Here is a 20,548-nt window from a genome sequence, read left to right as displayed (position 1 = left end):
ATTGTCACCAGGTACGTGATGTTGATTAAATGGCTGCATTAAAGAGCAGGTGTTAAGGTTCAGGCCTGGTGCTTGAGAGGTGACATGATTACTTTATACAAAGAGATGGCAGAAGCTCTGTTTATTCCAAGAAAATTGTTTGTGACAAGAGGTCACAATTTAAGGTTGGAGGAAAGGAGATTTAATCTCCTGCAATGGAAACGTTTTTTTTCACTGTAAGAGCAATAAAATTGTGGAACTCATTACCAAAGGAGGTAGTGAATGCCAATACCCTAGATACATTTGAAAAATTGTTTGGAAACATTTCTGGCTGAAAACAAAATTAATGGATATGATTGCTTGTGTTAAATGGGTCACCTTTTAGTGGGATTAATTTAAGCTCAACTGGAGCTTTTTGTAAGTATATTAGATTTGTATAGGTTGAACGCGATGCACTTTAGTCTTTTTTCAACCTCATCTACTATGTTACTCTTTACTCAAAAGCAAGAGGGGTTTAATATCCCTTTTAAACATGTGCTAAAATTTGCTGTTTATTATGTTTTTTTTTTCTGTCTTACATTTTTCAGTGTCACTGATTGACTATCACAAATATGGCAGCCTTCACAATGGATGAATAACTGATGAAAACCATGGCTACTAGGGTAGAAATAACTTCTACCATGACATCAAGGACAGCTCAAGCAGGTCTGAATGAAATTCTTAATGAAGTTAAATTGCCAAGAACACTCATAACCCCTTTGTCAGATGCAAGCAATAAGTCCAGTGATTCCACTTTAAGTAGCTCACTTATTATTGAAGAAACTAGCAGAGGTCCTAAGTCAGTGAGCATGTTTAACCCAGGAGCAAGACCAAGACTCTCACCAAAGCCTTTTTCAAAAGACAAACCTCCAGATTGGGAAAGTAGTAAGTTTATGATCTCAAGACTTTCTAATTCATCTGTAGATGGAAAGCCACCAATTGATTCTACATCTCAAAAAACTACAATCGCATCAAGTAGCCTTAAATATGATGACAGTGAAAGAGTTAATAGGAGAAGTTTTAGGAAATCTCAGGAAACCGCTATTGAAGAAGATCAGAAAGTTAAACCAGAAGCAGAGATGTCTCCTACCACTAATACCAGGGCACAGAAATCATTTAGCTGGATTTCAGGACGAAACAGTATAGAGGAGGCGAAATTAGTTTCACATGGAGAAGAACTGAAATCTAGCCACAAACCAGATATTTCATCTAAACTTTCATTGATATCCACGAAACCTGAGGTTTTACAACTCAAGGACACGGTCCATCCTGCTTCCTCCAGAACAATGCCTGCAGAAACATCTAGAGAACAAAATGAGTCAAATGCCAGTGGAAAAAATAGTAGTTCTTCAGTGAGTGATGAAAATGAAGATAGCTCACCTGGGGCAGTGCAGTTAAGGCCAAAACGTCGTCCAGTGTCTGCTATGTTTTTAGAATCTATTAGTGATCAAGCACATGACAAGCCAAAGCCTACAGAAGAAAAAGCTTTGTCAACCTCTGAAAAATCATGGATTAGAAGACCAAGACCGCTTTCTATGGATCTCACTTCTAAATTTGAAAATAGGGGACCCATGGTTAACAAGAAAATAAGTGCTTCAGAAGAAACAAAGGAAAATATACCTTTAAAGAAAAATTCAATTAGCACCATCATCTTTGAAGAAAAGAATCAAGTGGGATTAAAAGAAGAAGATTCCAAACATGGGAATAAAATGCTCAAAAATGAAACAAGAACATGTGAAATGAACAGTGGAATGTCCGTAACAAATATAAATGTATGTAAAGATAAAGACTCTGAAATCAATACAGGAAAGAGAAGAACAGATGATGAAAAGCAAGAAATAAGTGATGTGTATAAAGATAATGTATTAACAAAGATTTCAGAAAATGTTAATCGAACCACAAAAATTGCGCAAAATGAAAAATATGTTTCTAATACTAATTCCAGCACTTCCAATGAAGTACAAAATTCAGAGGAAATGGGCATTGCTCCAGGAAGTATCCGAAGGCGCATCAGTCTGCTTTTTGCTAATACTAGCTCTTCTGCTGAGGTTACAGAACCACCTGTAGCTGCTGAAGAAAAAAGAGTCAGCACTCCACATCAGATTAAAGGCTTAACCTCAGAAAATGTAGATAATAGGTTGGATAGGACAATGACATCAACACAGCCTCACCTTCTTTCTTCAGACTTTACAAAAATGTAAGTATTTTTCAGAGCACAATTATGCTTATCTTATCGAATGATAATTTACTGCTTTAGTTCTCTGTTTGTTGAAATGTGGCAGTAGTTAATCTTAAAAATCAGGAAGTACAATTTGCATAAAGTTTAAAGTATAGATTGTATTTTAATGGATTATTAGTCAATACAGATCTATTTCAAGCAGCCTTGGACAGACATGGTATTAATATAATTTGCTTCACAATTGCATCATTCCAAGGGATTTATAAATAATGAAATGTGCATATGTAATTTGATGTACTATTTGTATTGCAGATATGCATAAGTAATGAGAGATTCTAGCTTAGTACCCATTAATTGTTGTATTCCTTGAAAAGGGAGCAAAAATCTCCAGGAATTAACTTTTTTTTTATTGGTAAACTTTGACATAAAATGACACAGGTTTTCTGATGACATATAATTGTGTTTCAGTTTTTCCGGCTCACCACCAAATGTAGAGCTGAGTTTTGAGAAAACCAAGGAAATGAAGAGTGTTTTTGTCTCTGAGGCAAATGATACCCCAAAGGTGAGAAATATGTATTTATCAAATGTATGCACACATTTCTTTCACACTCTTATAGATACAAGAAGAGACAGATGCGCCACATGGCCCAATATTGTTTGATCCAAAATGAACAGATGAATATATAAGGAATAGACTCACATTTGAGAGAGCACCTCAATCAGTGCTATAGAGGCAGACTGGGATCTATTACAGTCACCCAGCAGACCAAACTCCCGCAAAGATGTAGTATCTGTATTCAAAACGATAAGAGAGACACAGGTGCCCACATGGCCTAGTACAGCAGGAACAATGGTGATATAGAACCAAATGATAAGAGAGGTACTCACAATAGTTGTAGCATCTCCCTTGATGCTATAGGAGCAGGATGGGGTCAATTCAGTCACCCACCAGACTTAGTTGGAGGCACTCGGGACAGGATGGATCCAGCAGTCAGCCAAGACAGAATCCCTTAGCGCAAGGGACAACTCACAAAAAAGATGGTAGCAAGTGTTCCAAGAAAAAGTTTTATTTTAAAAGTTAAAAACACAGGCGACGCGTTTCTCAGCTCAAGGCTGTTTCATCAGGCTTCATACCTTATAGAACCATATCAATGCTGGGTTGATGGCTCTTGAGTCTTGACCATTGGTTTGATATTTTCACCTTAGACTACTTTTTCCATAATTGCTGTCTCTTTAAAGTTTCGTAAATGTATGCTGTAGCTTGAAACCGTTTTTGTTTTACAGTGTGGGGGTTTTCTGTTACAAACATGCAGTGGTTTCTGTTATAACATCTTAGACCAGCAGGGAAGATGTTGGTGGAGAAGTTTGGACATCATCAAATTTATGTAATTTTGTTGGCATTTTGATGTTTCCCCACATCTTGTGCCTTTTATAGTAGTTACATCAGGGTGTATACATAAGGTGTGTTCAGTGCAGCAAAGCTTTGGGCTTCTTGTCACTCCTGCCTGCTGTGTATCCTTTCCATGCTAAAGTCCACATTAAACTCTGCTAAATTGATTTTTTTTTTTATGGAAGGGGGTATGTCTGTGGATCTCAAGAAGCAGAGGGTCCTGGTATGACTGTAATCCCTATCAATGTTAAAGGGATACGAAACCCATTTTTTTTCTTTTCTTGTTCAGATAGAGCATGCAATTTTAAGCAACTTTCTAATTTGCTCCTATTATAATTTTTTCTTAGTTAACTTGCCATCTTTATTTAAAAATGCAGAAAAGTAAGGTTAGGAGCTGGACCATTTTTGGTTCAGAACATGGGTAGAGCTTGCTGATTGGTTTGCTACATTTATCCACCAATCAACAAGCGCTATACAGGTGCTGAACCAAAAATGGGCCGGCTCTTAAGCTTACATTTCTACTTTGTCAAATAAAGATAGCACGAGAATGGATAAAAATTGATAATAGGAGTAAATTAGAAAGTTGCTTAAAATTGCATGCTCTATCTGAATCAGGAAAGAAAAAATGTGGATTTATTATCCCTTTAAGGTTAAGGGATGTTATGCAGGCTGTTTTTCTGAGACAGATTTTTTTTTTAAGAAGACCTCTTATGTGTTTGGAGTTTCTCCTTGTGTTGCTGATACTTTTCATGAGGTTAGATTTGTACAGGAATGTGGCTTGGGAATAATTGTGAGTAAAAAAAGGATATTGGAATCCACTTTGTAGAAAACGCTGCTTAAATTTATTTGATCAGAATTCTGACAGTTCCCAAAAGTGATGTGTTTAGGAGCACTGTCAGCCATCTTGACTGCTGGATGATGCAATTTGAATATTTTGACTTAAAGCTCAAATAGATCTAATGAACACATTTTAGATAATATAGCTCTGTTTCAAGTTTGCTGCCTTATTTATTCTAATTACTTTATTTTTAAGCCTAAATTAGTATCTTTGATCAAGCATCTCACAGTTTTTTCTATTTTAGGATTTTAAAGATCTGCCTGGTTCCTTTAATGGCACAAATTATTTTTAAATTTTTTTGAATCTATTAACATGTCTGGCAATGCTAATCCTAGTTCTTCCATCAAGGCACTGCTAGCCAAATTTGAGGATGTTTATGATGTTGCAATAGAGTCTCACATTTTAGAAAGCATGTTGAGATTCTTTTTTTTACAAGGATTTAGTTTACATGTTTGTCAGATTATTATTTTTTTTTTAACATGGATTCCTTTATCAAACCTCACACTTAAGAATTTTTCCCAGCATGTTTCTTCTTTGTTTTTTTAGAACTTTGCCCAGTTCTTGATTTGATAAATGCCAGTGGTTATATTCTAAACCGTTCAGTTTTCATATTATTGCTCTTAACCTTTGGGTTGGCAATGAATAATACTTTTTGTGAGACTCTTGTCACACTTCTTGTAAAAACAGAATGACAGGACATCTCAGTAACCTATAATCTCAATTATATTCTGGACAGGCGTTCTTAAGGTAGGTACAAAACTTCTGCAACTCACTTCCTCTTTCGACCTGTCACAATGGACTGACTCTCCCACTCAAAAAGATGGTCACTCCCTTGATCTGATTTTCAGCCATCTCAAACTTCACAAACTCCCCTTTTCCTCTTTCTGACCATCATCTCCTCACTTGTAACATCATATCACTCCCTCCAACTCTCCCTCCTTCAACCCCTCACACCAAACTTCACAGAAACATCAAGTCATTAGATCAACAGCTCGCTAGCTCTTTTGAACCTCTCCTTTCTTCCATCACCTCCTTTTCCTGCCCTGATCAATCTATCTGCCACTATAACTCTTACCCTTACATCAGTCCTTGACAATCTGGCCCCACCTACCATAGCTCGGAAATCATACACTCATCCTCAGCCCTGGCATACTCCTTTGACACAGTGCCTACGCAGATGTTCCCATACTACTGAGCGAAACTGAAAATCTTGGAGTTCAGCTGACTTTACTCTTAGCTCTACTCTTTCTTCAAACCCAAAACGTCTGTTCTCCACGTTCAATACTCTATTCCTCCCACCTCCTACAACAACTTCTCTCTCAGCTCAAGAGTTTGCAGGCTACTTCAATAAAAAATAGACTCCATCAGAAATAAAATCAACTCTAAACATATTACCGGTCTCCCACCCCCTCAAAAGCTCACAATCATCCAAAACCCACATAGCCATAAATTTAGCTCTTTTGGTTCTGATTCAGAGGAAGAAGTTTCTGCCCATATACTGTCCTCTCACCTCACTACTTGTCCCCTCGACCCCATCCCCTCACAGCTACTCCACTCCCTCTCTTCTACCCTTACCCCTATACTCACACACATCTTCAACCTCTCCCTCAGCACTGGTATAGTTCCCTCATCTCTTAAACATGCACTGGTCACACCTATCCTCATAAAAACCTTCTCAATCCAACCTCCCCATCCAATTACCGCTCTATTTCCCTACTCCCTCTTGCCTCAAAGCCTCTTGAAAATCTAGTACATGCACGCCTATCCCATTTCCTTACATTAAACTCCCTTCTTTACCAACTGCAATCTGAATTTCACCCCATCACTCCACAGAGACCACAATTGTTAAGGTTACCAACAACCTACTTACAGCAAAATCCAAAGGCCACTTCTCTCTGCTTATCCTCCTTGATCTGTCTGCAGCCTTTGATACTGTTGACCACCCTCTACAGGGAGTGCAGAATTATTAGGCAAGTTGTATTTTTGAGGATTAATTTTATTATTGAACAACAACCATGTTCTCAATGAACCCAAAAAACTCATTAATATCAAAGCTGAATATTTTTGGAAGTAGTTTTTAGTTTGTTTTTAGTTATAGCTATTTTAGGGGGATATCTGTGTGTGCAGGTGACTATTACTGTGCATAATTATTAGGCAACTTAACAAAAAACAAATATATACCCATTTCAATTATTTATTTTTACCAGTGAAACCAATATAACATCTCAACATTCACAAATATACGTTTCTGACAGTCAAAAACAAAACAAAAACAAATCAGTGACCAATATAGCCACCTTTCTTTGCAAGGACACTCAAAAGCCTGCCATCCATGGATTCTGTCAGTGTTTTGATCTGTTCACCATCAACATTGCGTGCAGCAGCAACCACAGCCTCCCAGACACTGTTCAGAGAGGTGTACTGTTTTCCCTCCTTGTAAATCTCACATTTGATGATGGACCACAGGTTCTCAATGGGGTTCAGATCAGGTGAACAAGGAGGCCATGTCATTAGATTTTCTTCTTTTATACCCTTTCTTGCCAGCCACGCTGTGGAGTACTTGGACGCGTGTGATGGAGCATTGTCCTGCATGAAAATCATGTTTTTCTTGAAGGATGCAGACTTCTTCCTGTACCACTGCTTGAAGAAGGTGTCTTCCAGAAACTGGCAGTAGGACTGGGAGTTGAGCTTGACTCCATCCTCAACCCGAAAAGGCCCCACAAGCTCATCTTTGATGATACCAGCCCAAACCAGTACTCCACCTCCACCTTGCTGGTGTCTGAGTCGGACTGGAGCTCTCTGCCCTTTACCAATCCAGCCACGGGCCCATCCATCTGGCCCATCAAGACTCACTCTCATTTCATCAGTCCATAAAACCTTAGAAAAATCAGTCTTGAGATATTTCTTGGCCCAGTCTTGACGTTTCAGCTTGTGTGTCTTGTTCAGTGGTGGTCGTCTTTCAGCCTTTCTTACCTTGGCCATGTCTCTGAGTATTGCACACCTTGTGCTTTTGGGCACTCCAGTGATGTTGCAGCTCTGAAATATGGCCAAACTGGTGGCAAGTGGCATCTTGGCAGCTGCACGCTTGACTTTTCTCAGTTCATGGGTAGTTATTTCTCCAACATAGGTGTGTCCGGTCCACGGCGTCATCCTTACTTGTGGGATATTCTCCTCCCCAACAGGAAATGGCAAAGAGCTCAGCAAAGCTGGTCACACGATCCCTCCTAGGCTCCGCCTACCCCAGTCATTCTCTTTGCCGTTGTACAGGCAACATCTCCACGGAGATGGCTTAGAGTTTTTTAGTGTTTAACTGTAGTTTTTTTTATTCAATCAAGAGTTTGTTATTTTAAAATAGTGCTGGTATGTACTATTTACTCTGAAACAGAAAAGAGATGAAGATTTCTGTTTGTAAGAGGAAAATGATTTTAGCAACCGTTACTAAAATCCATGGCTGTTCCACACAGGACTGTTGAGAGGAATTAACTTCAGTTGGGGGAACAGTGAGCAGTCTTTTGCTGCTTGAGGTATGACACATTCTAACAAGACGATGTAATGCTGGAAGCTGTCATTTTCCCTATGGGATCCGGTAAGCCATTTTTATTCAGACAGTAAATAAGGGCTTCACAAGGGCTTATTAAGACTGTAGACAATTTCTGGGCTAAATCGATTCATATATACACATATTTAGCCTTGAGGAATCATTTAATCTGGGTATTTTTGTAAAATAATATCGGCAGGCACTGTTTTAGACACCTTATTCTCTAGGGGCTTTCCCTAATCATAGGCAGAGCCTCATTTTCGCGCCGGTATTGCGCACTTGTTTTTGAGAAGCATGACATGCAGTCGCATGTGTGAGGAGCTCTGATACATAGAAAAGACTTTCTGAAGGCGTCATTTGGTATCGTATTCCCCTTTGGGCTTGGTTGGGTCTCAGCAAAGCAGATACCAGGGACTGTAAAGGGGTTAAAGATAAAAACGGCTCCGGTTCCGTTATTTTAAGGGTTAAAGCTTCCAAATTTGGTGTGCAATACTTTTAAGGCTTTAAGACACTGTGGTGAAATTTTGGTGAATTTTGAACAATTCCTTCATACTTTTTCGCAATTGCAGTAATAAAGTGTGTTCAGTTTAAAATTTAAAGTGACAGTAACGGTTTTATTTTAAAACGTTTTTTGTACTTTGTTATCAAGTTTATGCCTGTTTAACATGTCTGAACTACCAGATAGAATGTGTTCTGAATGTGGGGAAGCCAAGGTTCCTTCTCATTTAAATAGATGTGATTTATGTGACACTGAAAATGATGCCCAAGATGATTCCTCAAGTGAGGGGAGTAAGCATGGTACTGCATCATTCCCTCCTTCGTCTACACCAGTCTTGCCCACTCAGGAGGCCCCTAGTACATCTAGCGCGCCAATACTCCTTACTATGCAACAATTAACGGCTGTAATGGATAATTCTATCAAAAACATTTTAGCCAAAATGCCCACTTATCAGCGCAAGCGCGACTGCTCTGTTTTAGATACTGAAGAGCATGGGGACGCTGATGATAATGGTTCTGAAATGCCCCTACACCAGTCTGAGGGGGCCAGGGAGGTTTTGTCTGAGGGAGAAATTTCAGATTCAGGGAAAATTTCTCAACAAGCTGAACCCGATGTGATTACATTTAAATTTAAGTTGGAACATCTCCGCGCTCTGCTTAAGGAGGTATTATCCACTCTGGATGATTTTGAGAATTTGATCATCCCAGAGAAACTATGTAAAATGGACAAGTTCCTAGAGGTCCCGGGGCTCCCAGAAGCTTTTCCTATACCCAAGCGGGTGGCGGACATTGTAAATAAAGAATGGGAAAGGCCCGGTATACCTTTCGTCCCTCCCCCCATATTTAAAAAATTGTTTCCTATGGTCGACCCCAGAAAGGACTTATGGCAGACAGTCCCCAAGGTCGAGGGAGCGGTTTCTACTTTAAACAAACGCACCACTATACCCATAGAAGATAGTTGTGCTTTCAAAGATCCTATGGATAAAAAATTAGAAGGTTTGCTTAAAAAGATGTTTGTTCAGCAAGGTTACCTTCTACAACCAATTTCATGCATTGTCCCTGTCACTACAGCCGCGTGTTTCTGGTTCGATGAGCTAGTAAAGGCGATCGATAGTGATTCTCCTCCTTATGAGGAGATTATGGACAGAATCCGTGCTCTCAAATTGGCCAATTCTTTCACCCTAGACGCCACTTTGCAATTGGCTAGGTTAGCGGCGAAAAATTCTGGGTTTGCTATTGTGGTGCGCAGAGCGCTTTGGTTGAAATCTTGGTCAGCGGATGCGTCTTCCAAGAACAAACTACTTAACATTCCTTTCAAGGGGAAAACGCTGTTTGGCCCTGACTTGAAAGAGATTATCTCTGATATCACTGGGGGTAAGGGCCACGCCCTTCCTCAGGATAGGTCTTTCAAGGCCAAAAATAAACCTAATTTTCGTCCCTTTCGTAGAAACGGACCAGCCCCAAGTGCTACGTCCTCTAAGCAAGAGGGTAATACTTCTCAAGCCAAGCCAGCCTGGAGACCAATGCAAGGCTGGAACAAGGGAAAGCAGGCCAAGAAACCTGCCACTGCTACCAAGACAGCATGAAATGTTGGCCCCCGATCCGGGACCGGATCTGGTGGGGGGCAGACTCTCTCTCTTTGCTCAGGCTTGGGCAAGAGATGTTCTGGATCCTTGGGCACTAGAAATAGTCTCCCAAGGTTATCTTCTGGAATTCAAGGGGCTTCCCCCAAGGGGGAGGTTCCACAGGTCTCAATTGTCTTCAGACCATATAAAGAGACAGGCATTCTTACATTGTGTAGAAGACCTGTTAAAAATGGGAGTGATTCATCCTGTTCCATTAGGAGAACAAGGGATGGGGTTCTACTCCAATCTGTTCATAGTTCCCAAAAAAGAGGGAACGTTCAGACCAATCTTAGATCTCAAGATCTTAAACAAGTTTCTCAAGGTTCCATCGTTCAAAATGGAAACCATTCGAACAATTCTTCCTTCCATCCAGGAAGGTCAATTCATGACCACGGTGGATTTAAAGGATGCGTATCTACATATTCCTATCCACAAGGAACATCATCGGTTCCTAAGGTTCGCATTCCTGGACAAGCATTACCAGTTCGTGGCGCTTCCTTTCGGATTAGCCACTGCTCCAAGGATTTTCACAAAGGTACTAGGGTCCCTTCTAGCGGTACTAAGACCAAGGGGCATTGCAGTAGTTCCTTACTTGGACGACATTCTGATTCAAGCGTCGTCCCTTCCTCAAGCAAAGGCTCACACGGACATAGTCCTGGCCTTTCTCAGATCTCACGGATGGAAAGTGAACGTGGAAAAGAGTTCTCTATCTCCGTCGACAAGGGTTCCCTTCTTGGGAACAATAATAGACTCCTTAGAAATGAGGATTTTTCTGACAGAGGCCAGAAAAACAAAACTTCTAAACTCTTGTCAAACACTTCATTCCGTTCCTCTTCCTTCCATAGCGCAGTGCATGGAAGTAATAGGTTTGATGGTAGCGGCAATGGACATAGTTCCTTTTGCGCGCATTCATCTAAGACCATTACAACTGTGCATGCTCAGTCAGTGGAATGGGGACTATACAGACTTGTCTCCGAAGATACAAGTAAATCAGAGGACCAGAGACTCACTCCGTTGGTGGCTGTCCCTGGACAACCTGTCACAAGGGATGACCTTCCGCAGACCAGAGTGGGTCATTGTCACGACCGACGCCAGTCTGATGGGCTGGGGCGCGGTCTGGGGACCCCTGAAAGCTCAGGGTCTTTGGTCTCGGGAAGAATCTCTTCTACCGATAAATATTCTGGAACTGAGAGCGATATTCAATGCTCTCAAGGCTTGGCCTCAGCTAGCAAAGGCCAAGTTCATACGGTTTCAATCAGACAACATGACGACTGTTGCGTACATCAACCATCAGGGGGGAACAAGGAGTTCCCTGGCGATGGAAGAAGTGACCAAAATCATTCAATGGGCGGAGACTCACTCCTGCCACCTATCTGCAATCCACATCCCAGGAGTGGAAAATTGGGAAGCGGATTTTCTGAGTCGTCAGACATTACATCCGGGGGAGTGGGAACTCCATCCGGAAATCTTTGCCCAAATTACTCAACTGTGGGGCATTCCAGACATGGATCTGATGGCCTCTCGTCAGAACTTCAAGGTTCCTTGCTACGGGTCCAGATCCAGGGATCCCAAGGCGACTCTAGTAGATGCACTAGTAGCACCTTGGACCTTCAAACTAGCTTATGTATTCCCGCCGTTTCCTCTCATCCCCAGGCTGGTAGCCAGGATCAATCAAGAGAGGGCGTCGGTGATCTTGATAGCTCCTGCGTGGCCACGCAGGACTTGGTATGCAGATCTGGTGAATATGTCATCGGCTCCACCATGGAAGCTACCTTTGAGACGAGACCTTCTTGTTCAAGGTCCGTTCGAACATCCGAATCTGATCTCACTCCAGCTGACTGCTTGGAGATTGAACGCTTGATCTTATCAAAACGGGGGTTCTCAGATTCTGTTATTGATACTCTTGTTCAGGCCAGAAAGCCTGTAACTAGAAAAATTTACCACAAAATATGGAAAAAATATATCTGTTGGTGTGAATCTAAAGGATTCCCTTGGGACAAGGTAAAGATTCCTAAGATTCTATCCTTTCTTCAAGAAGGATTGGAGAAAGGATTATCTGCAAGTTCCTTGAAGGGACAGATTTCTGCCTTGTCTGTGTTACTTCACAAAAAGCTGGCAGCTGTGCCAGATGTTCAAGCCTTTGTTCAGGCTCTGGTTAGAATCAAGCCTGTTTACAAACCTTTGACTCCTCCTTGGAGTCTCAACTTAGTTCTTTCAGTTCTTCAGGGGGTTCCGTTTGAACCCTTACATTCCGTTGATATTAAGTTATTATCTTGGAAAGTTTTGTTTTTGGTTGCAATTTCTTCTGCTAGAAGAGTTTCAGAATTATCTGCTCTGCAGTGTTCTCCTCCTTATCTGGTGTTCCATGCAGATAAGGTGGTTTTACGTACTAAACCTGGTTTTCTTCCAAAAGTTGTTTCTAACAAAAACATTAACCAGGAGATAGTCGTACCTTCTTTGTGTCCGAAACCAGTATCGAAGAAGGAACGTTTGTTGCACAATTTGGATGTTGTTCGCGCTCTAAAATTCTATTTAGATGCTACAAAGGATTTTAGACAAACATCTTCCTTGTTTGTTGTTTATTCTGGTAAAAGGAGAGGTCAAAAAGCAACTTCTACCTCTCTCTCTTTTTGGATTAAAAGCATCATCAGATTGGCTTATGTGACTGCCGGACGGCAGCCTCCTGAAAGAATCACAGCTCATTCCACTAGGGCTGTGGCTTCCACATGGGCCTTCAAGAACGAGGCTTCTGTTGATCAGATATGTAGGGCAGCGACTTGGTCTTCACTGCACACTTTTACCAAATTTTACAAGTTTGATACTTTTGCTTCTTCTGAGGCTATTTTTGGGAGAAAGGTTTTGCAAGCCGTGGTGCCTTCCATTTAGGTGACCTGATTTGCTCCCTCCCTTCATCCGTGTCCTAAAGCTTTGGTATTGGTTCCCACAAGTAAGGATGACGCCGTGGACCGGACACACCTATGTTGGAGAAAACAGAATTTATGTTTACCTGATAAATTACTTTCTCCAACGGTGTGTCCGGTCCACGGCCCGCCCTGGTTTTTTAATCAGGTCTGATAATTTATTTTCTTTAACTACAGTCACCACGGTATCATATGGTTTCTCCTATGCAAATATTCCTCCTTAACGTCGGTCGAATGACTGGGGTAGGCGGAGCCTAGGAGGGATCGTGTGACCAGCTTTGCTGGGCTCTTTGCCATTTCCTGTTGGGGAGGAGAATATCCCACAAGTAAGGATGACGCCGTGGACCGGACACACCGTTGGAGAAAGTAATTTATCAGGTAAACATAAATTCTGTTTTTGCGCCTTGGTTTTTCCACACGCTTCTTGCGACCCTGTTGACTATTTTGAATGAAACGCTTGATTGTTCGATGATCACGCTTCAGAAGCTTTGCAATTTTAAGAGTGCTGCATCCCTCTGCAAGATATCTCACTATTTTTTACTTTTCTGAGCCTGTCAAGTCCTTCTTTTGACCCATTTTGGCAAAGGAAAGGAAGTTGCCTAATAATTATGCACACCTGATATAGGGTGTTGATGTCATTAGACCACACCCCTTCTCATTACAGAGATGCACATCACCTAATATGCTTAATTGGTAGTAGGCTTTCGAGCCTATACAGCTTGGAGTAAGACAACATGCATAAAGAGGATGATGTGGTCAAAATACTCATTTGCCTAATAATTCTGCACACAGTGTATTGCTCAAAACCCTCCAATCCATTGGCATTTTCAACACAGCTCTCTCGTGTTCCTCTTCCGATCTTTCTAACCGTACCTTTAGTGTAGCCTTCTCTGGGGCATCCTCTGCCCCGTTACCACTCTCTGTTGGGGTACCACAAGGCTCTGTCCTCGGTCCCCTCCGCTTTATCATTAGTTTCCTTAAAGGGACAGTCAACACCAGAATTTTTGTTGTTTTAAAAGATAGATAATCCCTTAATTACCAATTCCCCATTTTTGCACAACCAACACAATTATTATACACGTTTTACCTCTGTAATTACCTTGTATCTGTGCCTCAGCAGACTGCGCCCTTATTTCAGTTCTTTTGACAGACTTGCATTTTAGCCAATCAGAGCTCTCTCCTTGGTAAATTCACATACATGAGCTCAATGTTATCTATATGAAACACGTGAACTAATGCCCTCTAGTGGTGAAAAACTATCAAAATGCATTTAGATTAGAGGTGGCCTTCAAGGTCTAAGAAATTAGCATATGAACCTCCTAGGTTTAGCTTTCAACTAAGAATATCAAGAGAACAAAGCAAAATTGTTGATAAAAGTAAATTGGAAAGTTGTTTAAAATTACATGCCCTATTTGAAACATGACAGTTTTTTGGGACTTTACTGTCCCTTTAATAAAGTCCCACGGGTTTCAATGTAATTTGTATGCCGACGACACCCACTCCGCTACAAATACCTGATGATAATAATAATAATAATAATAGAAACCAGTTACACTTCAGAGGTTTAGTTGCAGGTCTTTTTGGCTGAAAGTTTCCTTGTTCCATCTAATACAAAATGAAGCAGCTGGTGCTGTGCAATTAACCAACTAATCGCTGACCACCTAATTGATAATGAGATTCTTTGACAACTATTTTTATGATCAATCTTACCGATTAGTTGTTGCAGCCCTAATTTTCAAAATATTGCAAATGTCCTGAAAGTGGTAACTATATATTCAGTCAATATGACCTCTTGAACTCTCTCTCCTTCTTTGATTTCACCTTTAATAGATCTGATCTCTTTATTTTATTCACCACAGCCTTTAGCTCCCGTTATTGTGCTGTTTTGGTAGCTTTCCTCTTTGAGCTGCACTGGAAAAAAATCTGCTTGTGTCTGAAACACTTCCTCAATTTCACTTCAATCTGGTGAACTGCCCTTTGGCCACTGATCTAAAAACTTGCATTGATGGTTGCTTTGTGACTGTAGCAAAGTGTTTCCCATAATAGGCTTCTTATAGACTTCTGTTAACAGGTTCCTTCTTTCACTCCCTTTTAGAGTGATATCTAGGTAATTTATTAATGATCTGTGAGTTCTATACTAACATCATTCGTATTTATGAAATCAACAAATCCGTTTCACTTTCTTCACCATTCCATACAAAAATAAAATAATCAGTTATACCTCTTATAGAAGATAACTTGTTGTCTGATTGGGTGTCCACATCCATATATGGGGAACAGCTCCCACCAACCCATTAAACGGTTGGAATAAGAGGGGGCAAATTTTTCCCCATAGCTGTTTCACACATCTAAAGATAAAACACCCCCTCAACCATAAAAAAAAATATGAGTCAAGAGAAATTTTGTAATTTTGAGGCCATAAAAAACCCTTCCCAGGTGTTTTGCTTTTAACTTTTTTTATATTTGTGGGCTGGGAGGGCTTGTGACACCAATTGAAAGTGCAGGTGACTTTCATTCAAATGAGGCATCTTGGAGGTCTGTGGTTTGTAAGGGAGCTAAGATTGAGGGGTTTTAATAACCTGCCCCATTCTCTGCCTGCCATGTTTTACTCCTGTGACATTGCAACATACATCTGCGGTGACATCAACAGCACTCCCATTAATGCCTAGGAGTGCCCTACACTATATAGCTGTCTATAATGATCCCCATTCAAGGAGAACACCATTTGTTATTTGCATACAGGAAGCAATATGATGACAATGGGTTTTTATGAGGATTGAAAGGGTTAAAAGTTCATGGTTCAACTTCATATAGAGTATGCAATTTTAAGGTACTTTTCAATGTACTTCTATTATCAAATTTACTTAAATATCCTTTTGTTGAAAAGCATACCTAAGTAGGCTCATCATCAGCAGTGCAGTTCTAAGGGCTAGCTGCTGATTGGTGGCTACACACGCTTCTTGTCATTGGCTCACATGATGTGCTCAGTTATGTTCCAGTAGGACATTGGTGCTCTGGAGTTTATTTTAAAAATGTGTTTCCCCCCGCTTGGCAGGGGTTAAATACATAGTTGTATGCAAGCAATATACAGTAATATGTTTTAGCACATTACATCATTTTATCTTTGTACTTTGTGTCCTTTTAAAATGCTTCTTCTAATGTATCACAAATTATCCAGCCCTGGGGACCAGGAACAGAAGAAATATTGTCCTGTAATATCTAGTTAACCCCTTAGTGACCAGAGCACTTTTCCATTTTCTGTCCGTTTGGGACCAAGGCTATTTTTACATTTTTGAGGTGTTTGTGTTTAGCTGTAATTCTCCTCTTACTCATTTACTGTACCCACACATATTATATACAGTTTTTCTCGCCATTAAATGGACTTTCTAAAGATACCATTATTTTTATCATATCTTACAATTTACTATAAAAAAATTATAAAATATGAGGAAAAATGGAAAAAAAAACACTTTTTCTAACTTTGAACCCCAAAATCTGTTACACATCTACAACCACCAAAAAACACCCATGCTAAATAGTTTCTAAATTTTGTCCTGAGTTTAGAAATACCCAATGTTTACATCTTCTTTGCTTTTTTTGTAACTTATAGGGCCATAAATACAAGTAGCACTTTGCTATTTTCAAACCATTTTTTTTTTCAAAATTAGCGCTAGTTACATTGGGACACTGATATCTGTCAGGAATCCCTGAATATCCCTTGACATGTATATATTTTTTTTTTGAAGACATCCCAAAGTATTGATCTAGGCCCATTTTGGTATATTTCATTCCACCATTTCACCGCCAAATGCGATCAAATACAAAAAATCGTTCACTTTTTCACAAATCTTTTCACAAACTTTCAGTTTCTCACTGAAATTATTTACAAACTGCTTGTGCAATTATGGCATAAATGGTTGTTAATTCTTCTCTGGGATCCCCTTTGTTCAGAAATAGCAGACATATATGGCTTTGGCATTGCTTTTTGGTAATTAGAAGGCCGCTAAATGCCACTGCGCACCACACGTGTATTATGCCCAGCAGTGAAGGGGTTAATTAGGGAGCATGTAAGGAGCTTTTTGGGGTATTTTTAGCTTTAGTGTAGTGTAGTAGACAACCCCAAGTATTGATCTAGGCCCATTTTGGTATATTTCATGCCACCATTTCACCGCCAAATGCGATCAAATTAAAAAAAACATTACATTTTTCACAATTTTAGGTTTCTCACTGAAATCATTTACAAACAGCTTGTGCAATTATGGCACAAATGGTTGTAAATGCTTCTCTGGGATCCCCTTTGTTCAGAAATAGCAGACATATATGACTTTGGCGTTGCTTTTTGGTAATTAGAATGCTGCTAAATGGCGCTGCGCATCACACGTGTATTATGGCTAGCAGTGAAGGGGTTAATTAGGTAGCTTGTAGGGAGCTTGCAGGGTTAATTTTAGCTTTAGTGTAGAGATCAGCCTCCCACCTGAAACATCAGACCCCCTGATCCCTCCCAAACATCTCTCTTCCCTCCCCTACCCCACAAATGTCCCCGCCATCTTAAGTACTGGCAGAAACTCTGCCAGTACTAAAATAAAAGGAAAATTTGGGCTTTTTTGTGCATTTTTTTAGCATATTTACATATGCTTCTGTGTAGGATCCCCCTTAGCCCCCAACCTCACTGATCCCCCACCCAACAGCTCTCTAACCCTCCCCCTCTGACTTAATGTGCGCCATCTTGGGTACTGGCAGCTGTCTGCCAGTACCCATTTTAGTGAAAATGTTTTTTTATAAAAAAAATGTCCCTTTTCTGTAGTGTAGCTTCCCCCCCCCAATACCAACCCCCCACCCCTTCCAGATCGCTTAGATGCTTTTAAAAAAAATGTTTATTTAATTTTTTATTACACTTTACTCCTAACTTTTTTCTGTAGTGTAGCGGTTCCCACCCGCGCCCGCCTGCCACCCCCATGCACGCGCGCCCGTGCGCGCCCCCGAAAGCTACGCCACCGATCCCGCCCCCCTCCACCTTACAGAGCTCACCGATGGCCGCCCACCCGCCTCCCAAGTTGGCTCCCACCCACCAACGATACCGGCCATCGATGTCCGGTGCAGAGAGGGCCACAGAGTGGCTCTCTCTGCATCGGATGGCCAGAAAGTGTTATTGCAGGATGCCTCGATGTCGAGGCATCACTGCAATAACCGGAAAGCAGCTGGAAGCGAGCAGGATCGCTTCCAGCTGCTTTCCAGACTGAGGACGTGCAGGGTACGTCCTTGGTCGTTAACTGACATTTTTTAGAGGACGTACCCTGCACGTCCTCGGTCATTAAGGGGTTAAACTGTCCTTTAAAAAAATGTAATGTTTTTCAGTTGGCATAAAACATACTCATTTGTGGAAGGCACATAAAGAGGCATACGTGAATATGCTCTGTTAGAGAATGTTATTATTGCACATTGGCATATAACTGTTCTACCTCTGCATAGGGGTTAAACACATCCTTAAAGTCAGTGTAAAGTGAAGACTATCACTCTTCGTCATATTATGCATCTACTAAAATAAATAGGACATGATTTTTTTTTATATTGCATCCTAATTCACAAAATCAATCTATTTACCAAGTATTATTAGCCGTGATTCCTCCGCCCACCATTTTGTCCCTCAATTCACAAGTGATTGACATTGCAGTCTTCTAATCCGCAGTTGCACCCCGTGGCGTTCAGCCCCTTTACTGCAACGTCACGCGATGCTTCTGCTATATATAAGAGCTATTCGGATCCAAAGCGCATCCACGACACAAGCATGCGCTACACAGATAATCACTAATATTCAAGAATAATAGCGTCTTCATTCTGTAACGCATGCGCATATCTACTAACGATGTAGACACGCATGCGCAAATTGAGTACTTCACGGGGATGCAAGTAGACACGCATGCGCAAATTGAGTACTCCATGCTTTTAAGATACGTAATAGAGCGGGCGGGACCACTCTTTACGTCAGGGACTAGAAAACAAGGAAGTAGAGGATGGGAGGAGTTGCTTGCAAAAACTGAGCTAAGTTATAATATAAAATATTGTATAAACAAAAGCATTTATAAAAATAAAAAAATATGGCGGTTTAACTAAAGAAGTGTTTGTGAATTAGTAGTGAATACCAACTATCAGAAAATTTACATTCACTTTAAAGGCACATAAATTGGCATATGTGAATATGCTCCGTTAGAGAATGTTATTGCACATTGGCATATAACTGTGTTCTACCTCTCCAGAGGGGTTAAACATATCCTTAAAGGTACATAAAGGGGCATATGTGAATATGCTCTGTTAGAGAATGTTATTATTGCACATTGGCATATAACTGTGTTCTACCTCTCCAGAGGGGTTAAACACATCCTTAAAAGCACATAAAGGGGCATACGTGAATATGCTCTGTTAGAGAATGTTATTATTGCACATTGGCATATAACTGTGTTCTACCTCTCCAGAGGGGTTAAACACATCCTTAAAAGCACATAAAGGGGCATACGTGAATATGCTCTGTTAGAGAATGTTATTATTGCACATTGGCATATAACTGTATTCTACTTCTGCAGAGGGGTTAAACACATCCTTAGAAGCACATAAAGGGGCATACGTGAATATGCTCTGTTAGAGAATGTTATTATTGCACATTGGCATATAACTGTATTCTACTTCTGCAGAGGGGTTAAACACATCCTTAGAAGCACATAAAGGGGCATACGTGAATATGCTCTGTTAGAGAATGTTATTTCTCCTGTTAAGTGTGGTCAGTCCACGGGTCATCATTACTTCTGGGATATTATCTCCTCCCCTACAGGAAGTGCAAGAGGATTCACCCAGCAGAGCTGCTATATAGCTCCTCCCCTCTACGTCACCCCCAGTCATTCTCTTGCACCCAACGAATAGATAGGATGTGTGAGAGGACTGTGGTGATTTAATTAGTTTATTACCTTCAATCAAAAGTTTGTTATTTTATAATAGCACCGGAGTGTGTTATTCATTCTCTGGTAGAATTTGAAGAAGAATCTACCGGAGTTTTTTCTATGATTTTAGCCGGAGTAGTTAAGATCATATTGCTGTTTCTCGGCCATCTGAGGAGAGGTAAACTTCAGATCAGGGGACAGCGGGCAGATTAATCTGCAAAGAGGTATGTAGCAGTTTATTATTTTCTGACATGGAATTGATGAGAAAATCCTGCCATACCGTTATAATGTAAACTCAGCCTTAAATGCAGTAGATGTAGCTGGTATCAGGCTGTCATGTATGTATATCTTACACTTCAGTATTCTGGGGAATGGTACTTCACTGGATTTATACTGTATGCATAGACTTAACCTAATTTGCAGGGACTTGCAATAGGTTTTAAATAACAATTAATTTATTGAGGCTAAACGTTTTTTTGCTGGCATGTAAAAACGTTTATTTCTCTGAGGTACTGGGTGAAAAAATGTTTTGGGCACTATTTTTTCCACTTGGCAATAGTTTTGTTTAAATTAAAGCAGTTCACTGATCTCTCTCACTGTTATGTGTGAGGG

The 20,548-nt window shown here is 40.5% G+C and overlaps 1 protein-coding gene across 1 annotated transcript in view; it reads left to right on the top strand.

Moving 5' to 3' along the window:
• KIAA1671 (KIAA1671 ortholog) overlaps positions 1-20,548 on the top strand; it is a 532,635-nt gene that overhangs the window by 135,586 nt on the left and 376,501 nt on the right. Inside the window, exons 2-3 of the mRNA XM_053702092.1 lie at positions 567-2,215; positions 2,666-2,759. Coding sequence (XP_053558067.1) covers positions 621-2,215; positions 2,666-2,759 — 1,689 coding nt within the window. The 5' untranslated portion in view covers positions 567-620. The remainder of the gene's footprint in view (positions 1-566; positions 2,216-2,665; positions 2,760-20,548) is intronic.

This window comes from Bombina bombina, chromosome 2, assembly GCF_027579735.1.
Source record: "Bombina bombina isolate aBomBom1 chromosome 2, aBomBom1.pri, whole genome shotgun sequence".
Classification (NCBI taxonomy): Eukaryota; Metazoa; Chordata; class Amphibia; order Anura; family Bombinatoridae; genus Bombina; species Bombina bombina.
Note: the sequence above shows the minus strand (reverse complement) of the source record. Positions and strands in the feature narration are given on the sequence as shown.